The sequence below is a fragment of the Peromyscus californicus genome, unplaced genomic scaffold, assembly GCF_007827085.1.
Source record: "Peromyscus californicus insignis strain IS unplaced genomic scaffold, ASM782708v3 Scaffold_6__1_contigs__length_162567912, whole genome shotgun sequence".
In the NCBI taxonomy this organism is placed as follows: domain Eukaryota; kingdom Metazoa; phylum Chordata; class Mammalia; order Rodentia; family Cricetidae; genus Peromyscus; species Peromyscus californicus.
Window position 1 is genome coordinate 53,677,944 of NW_026294584.1, and position 17,655 is coordinate 53,695,598.

General features: G+C 40.2%; 1 protein-coding gene across 1 annotated transcript; it reads right to left on the minus strand.

Moving 5' to 3' along the window:
• Positions 1 to 4,455: 4,455 nt before the first annotated feature.
• Prss37 (serine protease 37) lies at positions 4,456 to 9,351 on the minus strand. Its single transcript, XM_052719102.1, has 5 exons — positions 9,318 to 9,351; positions 7,528 to 7,666; positions 5,678 to 5,931; positions 4,923 to 5,059; positions 4,456 to 4,602 (listed from the first exon to the last, which is right to left on the minus strand). The coding sequence occupies exons 1-5, from the start codon at positions 9,349 to 9,351 to the stop codon at positions 4,456 to 4,458; spliced, it is 711 nt and encodes a 236-aa protein (XP_052575062.1).
• Positions 9,352 to 17,655: the final 8,304 nt, after the last annotated feature.

Below are 17,655 nucleotides of genomic sequence, written 5' to 3' on the forward strand. Positions count from 1 at the left end.
ACCTCCAAAAATAAATCTTTTCTCCTTTAAAGTAATTCTTTCAGGTGTTTTCAGTATTATAATGAAAAATTAACAACTGATACTCCTCCTAGAAACACAGTTAAAAAACAAAGCAAACAAACAAACAAAACCCCAAGAGAAACAGGAAGTATGACTAGATCTGTTAAATAGAATGAATTTATAATAACGATAAATTTCCTCAAAGAAAAATTTAAGATAAGTTGGATTTCTGGGTGATTTTGCCAAACGTTGATAAGATTAATAACCTTTTCTAAAATTCACTTAAGAAGTAAAAGAGGAAGGAAAACTTTCCCATTCATTCAATGAGGTCAATTTCCTCCTTATTAAAAAAAATCAGACATTGCAAAACAAAAGAAAACGAAGTAAAACTACAGATCAACAATGCACATGAATACAGATAGAAAAACAGCCAACAGAATACTAGGAAATTGAATTCAGCAACATGTATAAGGACCAGACACCACACACAGTAGTACTTCATCTGGTGATATAAGGCCATTTCCATTTGAAAGTCTCTAGGTAGTACGTCATATTAATAGAACATCCTCATGACCATTTCAGCAGTTGAGAACAAAGCATTTGACAAGATTCAAGATACTTTTGTGATTAAAAAACACTTCTGTGAACTAGGGATGGGATGGAACTTCAAGTCAGTGCATTTTAAAAATGCACATAATGGTGGCAGACTGGATCATTTTCCCCTAAGGTCAGGGATAAGGTAATGATATCTAGTCTTCCCACTTCAACATTGGACTGGAAGCTGTAGCCTGGGTGATGAGGTCAGAAAAACATATATAAAAAAGGCATATAGACTATAAAGGTAGAAGTCAAATTCTCTTAATTTGAAGATGATGTTTTTATAAATCCCACAAAAGATAACACAATCAATAGAAATACTTGTTTCCTGAGTGTTTCAGCATGCATGTCATGGGGCTGGAAATCTAATGGTCTGTTCTTGTACAAAACACCCCATGGGATCGTACCATTGTACCATAGGGATATGGTGCCTCTAAACAAAATTTGCACCTGGCAGTAAAACCAACTGTAAATCAAAACTAGTTATCAGGGAAATGCAAATCAAAACAACTCTGAGATACCACCTTACGCCTGTCAGAATGGCTAAGATCAAAAACACTGAAGACACCTTATGCTGGAGAGGATGTGGAGCTAGGGGAACTCTCCTCCACTGCTGGTGGGAATGCAAGCTTGTACAACCACTTTGGAAATCAATATGGCACTTTCTTAGAAAATTGGGAATCAATCTCCCCCAAGATCCAGCTATACCACTCTTGAGCATATACCCAAGGAATGCTCAATCATACCACAAGAGCACTTGCTCAGCTATGTTCATATCAGCATTGTTTGTAATAGCCAAAACCTGGAAACAACCTAGATGCCCTTCAACTGAAGAATGGATAAATAAAATGTGGTACATATACACAATGGAATACTACTCAGCAGAGAAAAACAATGACATCATGAGGTTTGCAGACAAATGTATGGATCTAGAAAAAATCATCCTGAGTAAGGTAACCCAGACTCAGAAAGACAAACATGGTATGTACTCACTCATAGGAGGATACTAGATGTGGAACAAGGATGACTGGACTGCTATTCACATCACCAGGGAGGCTACCTGGAAAACAGGACCCCAAGAAAGACATGGGGATCACCCAATGACGGAGAAATGGATGAACAGCCTGGACTTGAGTTGGGGTAATGAAGGGTGAGGGTCGAGGGAAAGAGAGCTTGGGGGAACGGGAGATCCCAGCTGGATCAAGAACAGAGAGGGAGAACAAGGAATAGGAGACCATGGTAAATGAAGACCACATGAGAATAGGAAGAAGCAAAGTGCTAGAGAGGCCCACAGAAATCCACAAAGATACCCCCACAATAGACTGCTAGCAATGGTCGAGAGACAGCCCGAACTGACCTACTCTGGTGATGGGATGGCCAAACACCCTAATTGTCGTGCTAGAAACCCCATCCAACTACTGAGGGATCTGGATGCAGAGATCCACGGCTAGGCCCCGGGTGGAGCTCCGGGAGTCTAATTAGTGAGAAAGAGGAGGGTTTATATGAGTGAGAATTGTTGAGACCAAGGTTGGATAAAGCACAGGGACAAATAGCCAAACGAATGGAAACACATGAACTATGAACCAATGGCTGAGGGGCCCCCAACTGGATCAGGCCCTCTGAATGGGTGAGACATTTGATTGGCTTGATCTGTTTGGGAGGCACCCAGGCAGTGGGACTGGGTCCTATGCTCATTGCATGAGTTGGCTGTTTGAAACCTGGGGCCTATGCAGGATCGCTTGGCTGAGTCTACCAGGTTGATCTCAGTCCTGGGGGAGGCTTTGCCCTGGAGGAGGTGGGAATGGTGGGTAGGCTGGGGGGAAGGGGAGAGGGGCAGGAGGGGGGAGAACAAGGGAATCCGTGGCTGATATGTAGAACCGAATTGTATTGTAAAATAAAATTAAAAAAAAAAAACTAGTTGGATAGGTAGATCCATAGTAAAAATATTAGATTGAACTTGTCATGAGCTTTGCAAATGAACTGGACTCTGGCTGTGCACTACTGTAACTGTGTCTTTTCCTAAGCTCTTATCCTGGAGGAGTTTATAATGCTGCCTCCTGCCCTATGCCAGCTTTCTGTCATAGGTACACCAAAACAGGAAATTTCTGACTTGGTTGTCTGGCTTGTTATGAAATATTCTGTCTAGAAATTTGATATCTTCTTGCCATAACTTCACATGGTGAAGGGCAGAAAGAAGCTTTCTGAATTGTCTTTTAGGAGGACCTCTGTACGATTCACTGAGTCTCCACCCTTATAACTTAATTATCTGCTAAGGTGCTGCTTCCCAATCCCATCACTTGGGGAAATTAAATTTCAACATATGATTTTGAGGGTACAAAGCCATTCAAGGTATAACAATGCCATACTAGTTTCTCAGTCAGAAGACTGGAACCTGCTTTTCTGCCTTGGCAAAGGCCATGGTCAGGATCTTTGGCTTAGCATAGTTTTTGCCCTTTGCCTCATCTCAGTCTTCTGATTGTCTTGTCCTGCAGCTGCCCTGAGTTACCATCCTCCTTACATCTGGATGACGTCTTTACCTTGCTGTTGAATGGCCAGGATTTCTCACTTACAGTTGTTGACACTGGCCTAGAGTCTCACTGTTTACTTCTCACTCTTCCTATGGGCTCTTCCTCTGCAGCACACTGTATCAGTACATCCGTGAGATGAGCAGGTCTTAGGATGATTTATCCTAATACTTGAGATCTTAGCCACTTGAAGCCCTTTGAATGACAAGGTAGCAGAGAAACAAGAGCCAGTATCTATTGTGATGCTGAGAGGGGATGGTAGTCAGGAAAATAGGGAAAGGGCAAAGGGCTTCTGTTGTACAGCTCTTTGCTTCCCTGGTACCTTCTGGGACATGTCAATATCAGTGTGGAATCAACCATTATCTGGTATTTGTGGATAACATTCTCTGCTGTAAATGGCAGGGTTGGCCTATCATATAACTATATGACATATGATATAGGTTGGTCTATCTATATCACACTTCGATATAGACAATATATAATTCCTATGTCTGGACAAAACAGGGAGCCTCCTTTGATATGCAACCCCTCCTCCACTGATGACAAGGTTCTGCTTTACCTGCGAAAGAAGACTAGTGTAAGCCAAATGGCGGGGAAAAAAAAAATGGCACTCCTGAAGACATGATAAAGAAAGTATTGGAATGACTGATCAATGATAAGTCGTATATTTATAAACCCTAAAGATGGGATCAAACATCCCACCTCCTTGGGTAGATGCTTATAGCCCCTGCTTGAACCGACCCATTTCTGGCTTTTCCCCTAGAAAACATATCTTTCCAGCTCCATTGATTCATTTGCCTTATGTGGGTAGCTGCCAAGATTTCAAGATGTCAAGCCTGTCTTGAAACTTCCCTCAGGTATAGTTTCTCTTTCCTCTGAATTTAATGAACTGTCCTGAGTTTCCTACTGTGCCACCCTTTTTTAAAGAATCACCCCCAAGCCCACAGCAGCGCAATGGATTGCTCCATATATTTGCGCTAAAAGCACAAGGTTTAAAGCCTGATGTTTCACATTCCATTCCAAATTTTGATATCTACTAGCTACAGGTGATGTTTAGTCTCAAAACTTGATTTATAAAGGGGGATAAAGGTAACTTCAGAAGTTTGTTATATCATATCATTACATATGATTGAGAGCAGAACCCAGAACAATGTAACAACAGATCATTTTTTCTCATCCTGATGTGGTGTGGACATTGACGCAAATAAGACACAGGCTCCCAGTGTGCTGCATCCCAAACTTTCTGCTTGGAGAGTTTATTTGAGTTTAGGGAACATATGAACTCCTTTAGTCAATGGCAGAGACAATGGGATGCAGAGGGAAAAGCCAGGCATCATTTCACCCTTTCCTTAATGGTTTTCTCAATCCATGGTATATAGGTGTAAACATTGGTGTAGATGCCAACGTCCCCTCCCATGAAGTGTCCAACTTCAATTCCCTGGAGCTTGCCTTTACAAATGACAGTAGCCACAGCCACCTCCTGCCAGAGATGGGAGGGGAAGGAGGGAGGGAGGGAGAGAGAAAAAAAATTAAAAATTTAAAACAATGCTTGTTCTCATAGCTTTTCTTTGCAGCTATGATAATGAACGCTAGCAATATGTTATTAACCAGGGCTATATGATGCTCTTTAATAAATTAAGATCCTTTGTAGGAAGACTATGATGGAAAAACATGCAGGTATAATTGCAAATAACCTTACCAAATTCTCAAAAATTATTTGGCAATTAAAATGTATAATGGCTAAATAGTTAACTAGCCACATACAAGTAACTGAAATCTGAACATAGGCAAAAAGATTACCCCAAAAATTCGGCTGAAGATTTTCACGAATTTGACACATAAGGAGTTTCTGTGGCTGCTTCCTTGTTGAGTTTTCTGGCAGTCTTTGTCAGTCATCACTGGAGCCTCCAGATTCTGCCTTAAGTCGGGGTGCCTGCCTGAGGGAAAAAACATCTGGCTTAGCTCAAGACTTAATTGTCCCTTATCCTCACCTCCTGTACTTCAGTGGATATTATTTCAAGTACACATAAAGAGAGTAAAGGAGGAGGAAAAGGAAAAAAAAAAGTTATGCATTAATGAGAGTTAGTCCTGTTGATTAGCCTCATTTTACAAATGAAGTTGCAGGTGCACAGAGTAGCATTTTACCAATGTGAAATCGTCTTATGTGCTGTGGAATGAGACATTCTTTCTACTCTGTATCTACAAATGATCTGATTCAGGTTCTCTGTGATGTCCTTTACATGTGAAATGAACATGGGGAAGGAGCACCATTGCCTCCTCAGTGTAATCGTGTCTGTGGCAGGAAGGTCTTTGTGCACTCAGATGGCCCACAGAATCCAGCCGCCAAAGCCCTGCAGAGGCAGTGAAGATTCCATCGAAACCCTGACTATAGAGAAGTATTGGACTTCTAGACAGGTTCCTTTTTCTAGACTACTCCTATAGCTTCACGCATTGGCCCCGAGCCATCGTCTACTCCATCTTATCTCATAGCTCTGAGGATACATGTGTTCCTTGGGTGACACTGATGGCTTGATTGCTGTGGAAGGTGCACTTACCAATGTTGTTCTCACTCCAGTCCAAACCTGAAAGTGTACAGACAGTGCCTGGCCGGACATTGGTAGTGGCGATGGGAAGGACCTGGACTTTGTGGTTGAAGGTGGCAGGCTTAGCTAGTTTAATAAGCATGAGGTCATCCTGTGGGGCACTGTGGCTGTAGTTCCAGTAGCGGATAATCTGGATGGGTTGAATTGTCTGCTCTGTCCCGTCTCTGATTCTGCTTTTGAGATTTCCCAACATCACCCTCAGATTTCTGCGGAAAGAAAGGGTTGGAAGGAATCAGTTACTTGCTGTCACCACCACTACCATCATGACCATGTCATCACTTATCACCATCATTATTTTGGATATTAGATGCTACAGTCTGCAAGATACTGTGACAAGTGCTGTATCTGGGTTACTCTTTACTCACAATAAGTCTGTACATTAGATCTTATGTTCATTTTCATTACCATTTTACAAATGAAGTACTGGACACACATCGTAGTAATTTACATGTGGTCAGAGTAAACAGTGGAGTCCTTAACTACTGTTTTCCAATATAGTGCCTTGGAAAAGAAAATAATGGATGTAAAAGTTATTATCAAATTCTCTTCAGACCTCATTTATCCAAGTAGATAATTTCCACTTTAGTGGACACAGAGAATGAAACAACAGAGAGGTGGATCGCAAGCCCACCAACAATCTTCTTTTCCCCACTTTCTGAAGATTTGGAAGGTGATGTGTCCTTAATCAACGAGCTTTCTTCTCTGACTTCTAGTCAATAGGAAATGTAGGAAAGTGTTTGGAGGGAGAAGGGTGTTGTTGAAGTATTTGTCTTCCCAGATCCCCCCAGAAGCATTGTCAAGGACTTTTTCTGTCTTTTGGCAAAGGTTACTGTTCCAATCACGGATCGCTCTTATTCTATTGAAACATACTTTCCTCTTAGGCACAAGGATGGTCACTGTTTTTCCTTAACGCGTCTTCTGTGGGACATGAACCATCTCTTTACAATTAGTTACTTAAAAAAAAATCTCTTTTCAATTTACTCAATTTACAAAATTGAGTCACCTGCTGAGCCTCTAATTGATTAAATGTAATTATTTCCAGTAAAAAAATACTAATGGGGCAGCAGGGGAGGGATAGCATGAAGCAGAGTCTTAGGTGGTGACATGTATTCTCTAAGAATTTTAGCAGCATCCTGCTTGAGTGCTTCGCACTAGATGCTGGTAGAACTTCTCTCTGATTGGGAAAACCCAAAATACCTTCCGACTTTTCTAAACATATCCTAGGAGAAAGTTATCCCTACTTGAGACTCATCTGTGGTGATATTTTATTTGTGCTGAAACGTCGTGATATTTTATTTGTATGTCAATAAATAAAGTTTGCCTGGAGATCAGGGGAAATAGCAAGCCGTTTTAAGTAAACACAAAAGTCAGGCAGTGGTAGCACACACCCTTAATCCGATCACTTGGCAGGCAGGGTCTCTGTGTGTTCAAGGCCACACTAGGGAACAGAGCCAAGGCGTGGTGACACACGCCTTCAATCCCAGTACCAACCATAGAGACCTGGAGGTCTGTACAGACAGGCAGTGACAAGGAAGTGAGGTAGCTGGGCTAAGAGCCAATGAGAGGGCGGAACAGCAAGACAATAAAAGCCTGGGTAGACAGGAAGTTGTGGCATTTTGGAATTTGCAGAGCTGGTGAGGTAAGGTTGGTTGATGGCTCTCACTATTTTCCTGATCTCTAAGACTTTCACCCCCATATCTGGCTCTGAGATTTTTATTTAATAAGACCTTTAAAGATTCATGTTATACTCACTGATTTAGAATGAGCAGAACTCATTTGAGGAGGGGACACCCAATACTCACGGTAAATAGCAATGAGATGGCGCCAGTACCCAGCTGGGCTTGATGAGGACACCCACACAGGGGTTGAAGTTAGACTTGAGGTAGACTATATATGGAGCATGGTCCTCTTTCTGCACAGAGTGAGTGAATAAAGCTGTCCCTGAGAAAACAATAACATGTAAATGTCAGAGTAAATGAGACCTTCACACCTTCCCAGCAGAAAAGGGATGTGTATAATTTTAGAGGAGTAACCAATTGGCTGGAGATAATTTTTCTAAGAAAGATGTAAATGAAAGTGACACACTTTATATAAGACTTATAGTAATGACAATATTGGTAATATTTATTCTAATTAAGGGTATAATAAGAAAGATACATTTACTGCTTATAAATTGATTTTATTTTCTTGGACAGCAATTTAGAAATAAGCATTAAGAATTGTAACTTGTTCCTAACTTGTGGCCTGAGAATTCCAAAAATAAGAATCCATTTTAAAAACATAATCAGCTGTAGGCAAAGATGATTAATAAGAGTATTCATTTTTAGAAATACTAATAATAGTTGAACATTGGAAGGATAAATATCTAATAAATATTGTTTGATATTGAGATAAAGAAACACTTATGCAAGTAGAACACATCAAAAATAATCTCAGTGACATTTGAGCTAAAAATTAGATATACAGGGGCTGGAGAGATAGCTCAGAGGTTAAGAACACTGGTTGTTCTCCCAGAGGTCTTGAGTTCAATTCCCAGCAACCACATGGTGGCTCACAACCATCTGTAATGAGATTTGGTGCCCTGTTCTGGTGTGTAGGAATACATGCCAGAACACTGTATACATAATAAATAAATAAATCTTAAAAAAAGATGTTTCTGGACATCTCAATTAAAGGCAGTTTGTTTATAAAAAATGAGATATACATATGTTACATATGCATACGTTACAATTCAATTGTCTAAAAATAAAACTCCAAATAAGCAAATTAAATGCAGAAAATAACTTGAAGTAAGTTCAGTATGTGTTGGCTGAGAGGTGTGATTATAAATGATTTTTTTCTACCTTTAAAGTTTCCTAACACAAGCACATTATTTTTAATGAAATATTGTAAAAAAAATAGTAGTAGAGTATAAAAGAGAAGAAGGCTGAGTCTAATGCTCTTTCCTTGGCTCTTACTGGTACTTCTGCTGACCCTCCTATATTTGGGCCTATACCTCATCACACCTCTGTGTGACCATACTTAAAAACTTCAAAGCAGAGTTATTAATAAAGGCAATAGATTTTGAGCTCTATATTAGGTGCTAGGCTAATTAGCTTGCACAATCTCAACCCAGCTAGTATGTGACACGGCCCTGACATTTAGGGAGTGTGGGAAATTCTTCAATCCAGACTTCATGGAAGCAGAGACTGCAGAACTGGGACCATAGTCTCAATCCTCTTGTTCCCACCTTTACCATTCCCTGCATTCCAGAGTTAGGGGGAGACCAGAAGTCAAACTGGATTCTCTGTTCTTGTGACCAGATTAGGACTTTCCCAGAGGGTAATGCGGCCCATATTTCATAATAACTTGGGGGAACACTTATTGTTGATGATTCTCCAAGGCAGATATGTCCTGTACCCTATCCAAAAGCTTAACACTTAGGATAGACTGTCTGTGCTGAGCCTTTGGATAGGGTATAATTGAGGAGACCCAATTCTACTCATAGTATTTCTTGATGCTTCTGCGCACTAGTCACACATTCACTTTACCTCACCCCATTCTATATTAACCCACACTTTAATAGACGGAGTAGAAAGTCTTAAATACGTACCAGCTAGGATAGTCAAGTAAAAAATAAGTTTCATGATGGTCCGGCTCTTTCCTTGTGAGCTGTAAAGAGATCAGCAGAGGCTAGAATTCCCTGTTCACTTGTTTCTTCTGCGATGTCTACCAGTCCCGGCAGATATGGGTAGGTAGCGGCAGTTGGTGGGATCAGGAAAGAGCTCTAGGCATAAGGAGCCGATGGAGATGACTCCAGGTAAGAAGACTGGAGAAGCAGGAGACAATGCTTCTATTGAGACTTCAGGCAAGGTTTGGTAGACTTCTGAGTCCACATGCTCCTCTACGCTACTTCCCTAAAAGCTCCTTGGACTATAGTTAGTTCAACTGTCTGTAAAGAGGAGCTTCAGGCTCAAGACTTATCTTGCAGAGGTTCTGAGGACAGAGCTGTGAGGAACAGGATTCTCTACCTTGGCTAAGGGAGAGCATGTCCTTAATGGTTTACTCTGAACCCTCTAATAGTCACTTAATGCTTCCCTTAGCCCCTCCCATCTTTGTTACATCTGGTCACTGTTTCGTCACTCAGTCATCATCACCAGATGGGCCTTTATGTCCCGATCACCATCACTGAGCTAAGAAAATGAAGAAATGAAAGCTTACATGGAACAGTTAATTATCTTTGACCCTTGGAAAATGGTATACCTTCTAGATGACAGTGAATCTAAGATCTAATGTATTGATGACAATTCAGAAGACAGACTCTTCTAAGTGACTTTTACGCAGTGAAATAAGGAAATGATTTTTCAACTAACATCATGGCCATAGTCAACTTTAGATACCAGGGAGCACGAACTCACAAGAAAAAGAACATCAACACTATGGGGTCACATTCCTTGAACACTTTGTGAATCCTAGATACAGAGCCAAGTGTCCTCTCCCTCTCCAAGTGCCCGAGTTCCTGCCCCATTCCTTTCCCTCCTCTATTTTCTTCTTTTTTAAATTGAAAAATATTTCCATACACTGTATCTTGATCATGTTTTCCCCTCCCTTAATTCCTCCTGGATCCTACCCACACAACTTCATATTTTTCTCTCACTTTAAAAAACAAACAAAACCAAAGCCAAAAGCAAGAAATACCTGACACAAACCTCTCCCTCCCCACAAAAATGGAAACAAAAACATAGAAGCAAAAGACCAATAAGACTAAAAATGCCCCCCAAAGCAAAATGAGACGAAAAGTCTATTAAAAATATCATTGAATTCATTTTCTCTTGACCAACTACTCCTGGACATAGGACCTACCCAGAAGTGTGATTAACATACCCAGTAAGACTCCATTGGAGAAAACTAACTTTTCTTTTGCCAGTGCTTGTCAATTGCACCTAGCTCCTTGGTTAGAGACGGGAATCCACGACAGGGACCCTGGCCTTGTGTGTGCTGCTATTGTCTTTGTGAGTTCATATGTGCATCAGTCCTGTTGTGTCTGGGAGACACTGTTTCCTTGGAGTCGTCCATCCTCTCTGGCTCTTAGAATCCTTCCACTTCCTCTTCTGCAGGGCCCCCTGAGCCTTGAGGGGAGGGGCTTGATGAAATTTCAGTCCATTTAGGACTGAGTACTTCAAGGTCTCTCACTCTGTGCACATTGTTTCGTTGTGGGTCTCTGTGTTCGTTCTCATCGACTGCAAGAAGAAGCTTCTCTGATGGTGACTGAGTGAGGCACTGATCTGAGTCCCAACCTGGTGCAGCCAGGGGAGGTCCCTGGTAGGAAATGTTTCTTGGGATTGACAGTTGACACAAAGGAATGGAGATAGGCTAGAAGGGAGCCCTCGTCTGTTTTGGGGTCAGGGTCAATGTAACCCAGGCTGACTTTTCTGTCTCTGTGTCTCAAGTCCTAGGACACCAGGTGTGTGTGATCAGCCCCAACCTGACCAAGAGCTCAGTTCTTTGCCGATTACACCTTCTCCATTTTACTGCCTAGTTAAAGGTTCTAATGTGACCATCTTTGCCTATCATATGCCAAATAGATTGTATGTTTTTATCTAACTGAGGTAGATGTAACCTCTTATCTTCCTGAGAAGTTTTCCCCAATAACCCATCAGTGTTCTGTCTGCATGCCAAAATCTTCTGTTTAATTTTTCTCTAGTCTCATAGATTTCATCCATTATCACTTTAGAGTAAATCATGCTTTTTAATTTTAAGCTCTCTCATACTGATTGGACTGCCAATTCTTTAATCATTAGACATGCTTACATCTACCTGTCTTCTGGACTTGAGTATACTTGAGAATGGATCTCTTTCTGCATCTCTTCTCACTCTTTAATATAACAAATATCAATCAATCTGTAGTGTGTGTGTGTGTGTGTGTGTGTGTGTGTGTATGTGTGTGTGTGTGTGTGTATGTGTGTGTGTGTGTGTGTGTGTGTGTGTGTGTGTGTGTGTATGTATGCACCTATCTACTTTACTTTCAGGAAGTTTATCACTTGACTAACTTTTTGACTGTATTTCTAACCATCCAATGTTTCACGTTGGACTAGCTCTTTCCTTATGGGGTACAGAAGATTATCAGCAGTTGGAGCCCTCAGCCCATTTGCCTCTTCAGGGATGTCTACCAGGGTCAGCAGATAGTGTCACTCAGTGAGGTTGGAAAACAGCCCTGAATATAAGCAGTGGAGAGAGATTTCTCCAGATATACAGAAGCCGTGTGCCTCTCCCATGTTGTGTATAGTTGTTTCTTTAGCGTTTTAACTTATAACCCCACATTTTAACTTTGTCTATCAAGAGTTTCAAGTGTTTGGTGCTTGGTCTCCTTTCATCATTACACAAATCACCACAGCAGACTTCTTTTCTGGTACTTTTCCCCCATGGGTCGAGATTATTGTTCCATGACCTCCCTTTAGTTGAGGCACATTGACTAGAAACAGATCCCTAGTTAAAGCCAAAAGGTTTTGGTGTAGTAAGTGCAAGACACAGCAATGGGAACAGAACAGTACTCTTTATGGTCAAGTGAGTGGTTCTTCCCTGTTTTTTGGTTCACCTCTTTCCTCCAACCTTTTGCATCAATTATCTCTGATCATGACATCAGGAGGAAAGGGGTCTCTCTCATGGGCCTGTAGCTTTAGCTAGCATTTACTTCTAAGACTCCATGCCTATATGATACATATTATGATTCTATTTGCCTTCAATTTATTCTGTGTTTAGACCTTAGACTTTTAGAAGGTTTCTTCAGAAAGCTGTCTATAGATCTGTTGGTTCTCAGTAAACAATTCTTATTTTATCCTATATATTAACAAATATTTCCTTATTATTTGCATATTCCCAAATCATACTGTTTATTCTGGTCTTCCCCTTTCATTAGAGATAGGTAAAAGTCTATTATTTAGTATACTGTGGTTTAATTCATAGCCTATAATTGAGAAACTAACTTGCAGAATCAATGAAACTTGTATTTTAGATTTGTCTAATGAAAGTTTAAATCATTAAAGATGATCCTTGTAGTAGACCATTGCAGTTCAGATCCTTAATGTCCCCTAAAGGTTCATGTGTTAGAGATGTGATCCCCATCTTGAGAAGTGTATTAGTTAACTTTTATATTGTTGCAATAAATCACCATGATCAAGGCAACTTATAAAAGGAAAATGTTATTTGGGGCTTACAGCTCCAGAGGGATGGGAGTCCATTACCATCATGGCATAGAGCACAGCAGCAGGCAAGAGGATTGCCACAAGTTGTAAGGGACCAATGAATCTAACAATAATTCTCTTAAGTTCAATTCCCCCTAGTTTTACACACTCTTCCCTACAATGCCAATGAGGTTAGGAAAGCTGACAACTGCGTAGTACAATTGGTAGTAGACAATTGGGTCTACTTCACTAGTAGTATCACAAAGCTTGAACCAAGACTCCTGAGGCTCTACCTCTCAGAACTTATCTTCAGAAAACAGGATCTGCAAGAACACCACTAAGGAAAAGGATACCAAAAAAAAGGCAGGGGCGGCAGGGGGGACACTTCATAATCACTCTTCAACAAGAATTTGTTTAGGAAAATATAAGACACAGATTCCTTAATAATCTTTATATTATGTTAGCTATGAGGCAGAGTTGTTTCTATGTGATGTATGCTAATGGGAGAATTGTCTGTCCTAAAGAAAATTTTCAAAAGCCCAAAGTCACAAAGCTTATTACTTCAGAAAAGGAGATCAAGATAGAAGTTAGTGTGCTTGATATATAAGAAGGGATGGATTAAGAGGTGTGTGATGGCAGTGAGGGGTATGATTGAGAGATGTGTGATGGGATGAAGGATATGATTGAGAGGCGAGTGAAGGCAATGACAGGTATGATTAGGAGGAGTTAGATGGCTCATCTTGGTTGTCTACTTGACACATCTGGGACTACAATTAAAGAGTCACCTCCATCAGACTGGCCTGTGGACATTTTATTAATTGTTAATTGATGTAGGATGCTCCAGTTCACTGCCAGAGATGGGGGGTATGGGATGGAATGCTCTCCCTAGGCAGGTGGGCCTAGGCTGCATTTAAAAAGTAGCTAAGCAAGCCAGAAGGCAGCTCCTCAATGATCTCTTCTTCAGTTCCTGTCCCCAGGTTCCTGCTCTGAGCTCCTGTCTTGGCTTCTTTTGGTGATGGATTATCAGCTGGAAATGAAAGCAAACTCTTTCTTTCCCAAGATGCTCATGGTGATGGTGTTTATCACAGCAACAGAAACTTAACTAGAGCAAGTTGGAAAGAACTATAGACAAATCTCTCAAGAGAAAAATCCAAGTGATTTGTGCCCTGATATATTAATAAAAACCAACATATGTGTTCTTTAGAAGGAGATAATTGCTCTTGTTCCTAACAAAGTTTTCAGAGTGAGGAAATAATTGGTCCCTTAGGAGTCAGTGCAGGAAACTTTTCAGTGCTTGAAAATATTTTTCTAATTTAATGATTCCTCCAATTTTGCTGAAAATGATCGGATTCATTGTTTTTCATGAGTGAATGGTATTACCATGTTTTTATGATCCATCCACCAGTGCTAGTTTGATCTATAACTTAGCTATAGACATGAGCATGAAGGCATCTTTGTGATGTTCTAATTTCATTTTCTTTATATTTATAACAAAAAGTTATGCTGTTGGGTCACACAGCAGTTATATTAATATGTTTTGAGGAGCTTGTTATCCTCTATGTTGTCAATTCTAATTTATACTTCCATCATAATGTTTAAAAATTCCCTTTCTGCCACATTCCTTGCTCACATTTGTTACATTTTTTCTTTTTGATAATATTTATTCTAACTATGTTGAGATAACCTGTTGTGGTTTAGATTTTAATATTCCTGATGGCTAATGATGTTAAACATTTAAAAATAAATTTGTTAGTAATCTGTATACATTGTGTGTGTGTGTGTGTGTGTGTGTGTGTGTGTGTGTGTGTGTCTGTCTGTCTGTCTGTGAGTACGTGTCTCTTTGTGTGCACATGTGTGTATACATCCAAATGCAAGTATGTGTTTATGTAGGCCAGAGGTCAATGTCAGGTGTCTTTCTCTTTTATTCTTTACATTACTGTTTGGATTTTTTGAAATTAAAATAGAATTACATCATTTCCTCCTTTCCCTTTTCTTCCAACCCCTCTCATGTGATTTCTTTTATGAGACAGAGTCTCTTGTCACATTTGAGTCTACCAATTCAGGTAGCTAGTCAGAAAAACCCAGAGATCCTCCTGTCTCTGCTTCCCCAGTGCTGGGATTATAGGTATTTTAAATCGAGAGTTTGTGGGGTCACACTCAGGTCCTCATATTTATACAATAATCACTTTACAGAATGAGCTACCTGCCCAGATCTCATTTTCAAACCTTCATATGAGATGTGTCTATTCATATCATTTACTCATTTTTAAGTTGAATTTTTTTCAGGCAAATGAATGAATGAACTGGGGCATGTTATGTTAAATAAATCAAGTTAGATACAAAATAGCACATACTGTATATTCTCTTTCCTGTGTAAATGCTTTTAAAATGAGGTGAATGTAGAGTAGTTGCTTACTAAAGGATGGGAAAGGGAGTGGGGTAAAGGTTAGGAAATGTGTGCCAGAACACACAGAAGTTCTAATACTCTACAGCACAGAGAGTCATTTTAGCTCATCATAACCTATTTTATATTTTATGAATAACTGAAATAGAGTCACTCAAAGGCTCTGTCTTAGTTAGGGTTTATTGCTGTGATGAAACACTATGACCAAAAACCAAGTTGGGGAGGAAAGGGTTTATTTGGCTTACACTTCAGCATTACTGTTCATCACTGAAGAAAGTCAGAACAGGAACTCCAATAGGATAGCATCCTGAGCACAGGAGCTGATGCAAAGACCATGGAGGAGAGCTGCTTACTGGCTTGCTTCTCATGGCTTGCTCAGTCTGCTTTCTTATAGAACCCAGGACCAACAGCCCAGGGATGGCACCACCCACCATGAACTGGGCCCTCTCCCATTGATCACTAATTGGGAAAATGCCTTACAGCTAGATCTCATGGAGGCATTTCCTCAACTGGGGCTCCTTCCTCTCTGATGACTCTAGCTTGTGTCAAGGTGACACACAAAGCTAGCCAGTAAAGGCTCCAAACACAAAGTAATGATAAAGTATATACATGTCAATTACTCTTACTTGACCCAAACCATCCATAGATATATGTATAGAAATATCACATTGAAACTCATAACTATGTATAAATACATGTAATTAATTAATGTAATGTTTTTAAAGAAAAAACATTTGGGCTTATGTTCCGGAGAGATAAGAGCCCATTACATCAGGCTTCCTCAGATGAAGCAGCAAGCACAAGGTATGGTGTGGGGGCTGGAACAAGATGAGAGCTCACATCTTAAACCTCAAGCACAGAGTGAACTAACAGTGGCAGGAGGCTTCAAAACTTTCACTTTCAGATATTTATTTTTCTTTTTGCTTCTTTTAATTTTTTTAGTATAATTTTATTATAACATTTTTTTCACTCCCCCCCAAACTCTCCCATATCGCCTTAAAATTAATGGTGTAATAATAAAAAAATAAATATAGCTAAATAGGCTAACTTGCCTAATTTGAACATCAAATAATGTATGTAGGCACTGGCTTTGCAATGTAATCCATAATTTTATATGATTTAAGTAATAGTTAATTAAAAAGAGAGACACTGTTCCACATTTGCATGTGCTCCAAGATGCTGAAATCTCTATTCACCATTGAAATTTAGGAGAGATCTTTAGTTAAAAATTTAACAGATGTATGTTTATCAGAAATTATTCAGTGTTTATAGTCATGTGATACACTCATGTATACAAGCACACAAATGCACACACAAAAATCCTTATGTTCCTTACCTCTCCATGTGTAAACCCAGCACCAGCAGCCTTCTATCAGCAGCTAGCTCTACCCATGTTGGGTATCCATGTGACAAATTGCCAAGGATGTTTCTTTGCAGGCTATAGTATCAATGGCGCTTACGTCTAAAGCACAGATCTTGAACTGTGAGTGGTGACCCAGTGTCAGTTCATGGGATGTCTGGGTCACAAAAAAATGGCAACAGAAAAAGATTTCTGAATGTGCAATGACCAAACACTAGTTCAAAGTCAAACGTATGACAAACCTGAGGTGGTTCTGGCAATGCTTGCCTGTGCTACATCATGTGATTTCACTATAGCCTCATGAATGCAGATGTAAGCATGATCTAGACCTTCAAGGAACCACTACCTCTCATGCCCTGATGCTTTCCCCACTCCACTTTACACTGGTATGCTCTACAGCCTGGTCTTATTCATTCATTTAAGTGGTTCCATTCAAGTCTATGGTGATATGGTGAGCCCTTTGCTTCTTTCTTATTTATTGGCTGAGGAAGTCATATATTTTGACCAACAGAGTTTTCTATAATCTTGAGCTGTGTTGTTTCCATTCTGTGGCACCATTAAGCATATCTTTCTGTTCTTACACATTTGTTTGTTTGTTTGTTTTGTGCATTTATGTGCATAACACATGAGACATCTTGCTGGAGTCTGTTCTCTCCTTCCACTGTTTGGATCCTGAAGATCAAGTTCAGGTTAGTGTAGCACGAACTGCTAGAGGTCTTATTAATAAAAACAAACTTGGAGCCAGGTATTGGGGTGAATGCTGAAAGATCAGAGAAACAGAACCAGCCACAGCTAACCTCACCTTGCCAGTTCCTCAGCTGATCTTGTTTCCTCAGACTGGAAGTCTCTAAGTCCTCATCCAGAGTGAATCTCAGCTGAACTGTGCTGCTAAAAGCCTAAAAGCTTAACCAGGCCTAGTTCCTGGTTCTCACGCCTTATATACCTTTCTGCTTCCTGCCATCACTTCCAGGATTAAAGGCGTGTGTCACCATGCCTGGCTATTTCC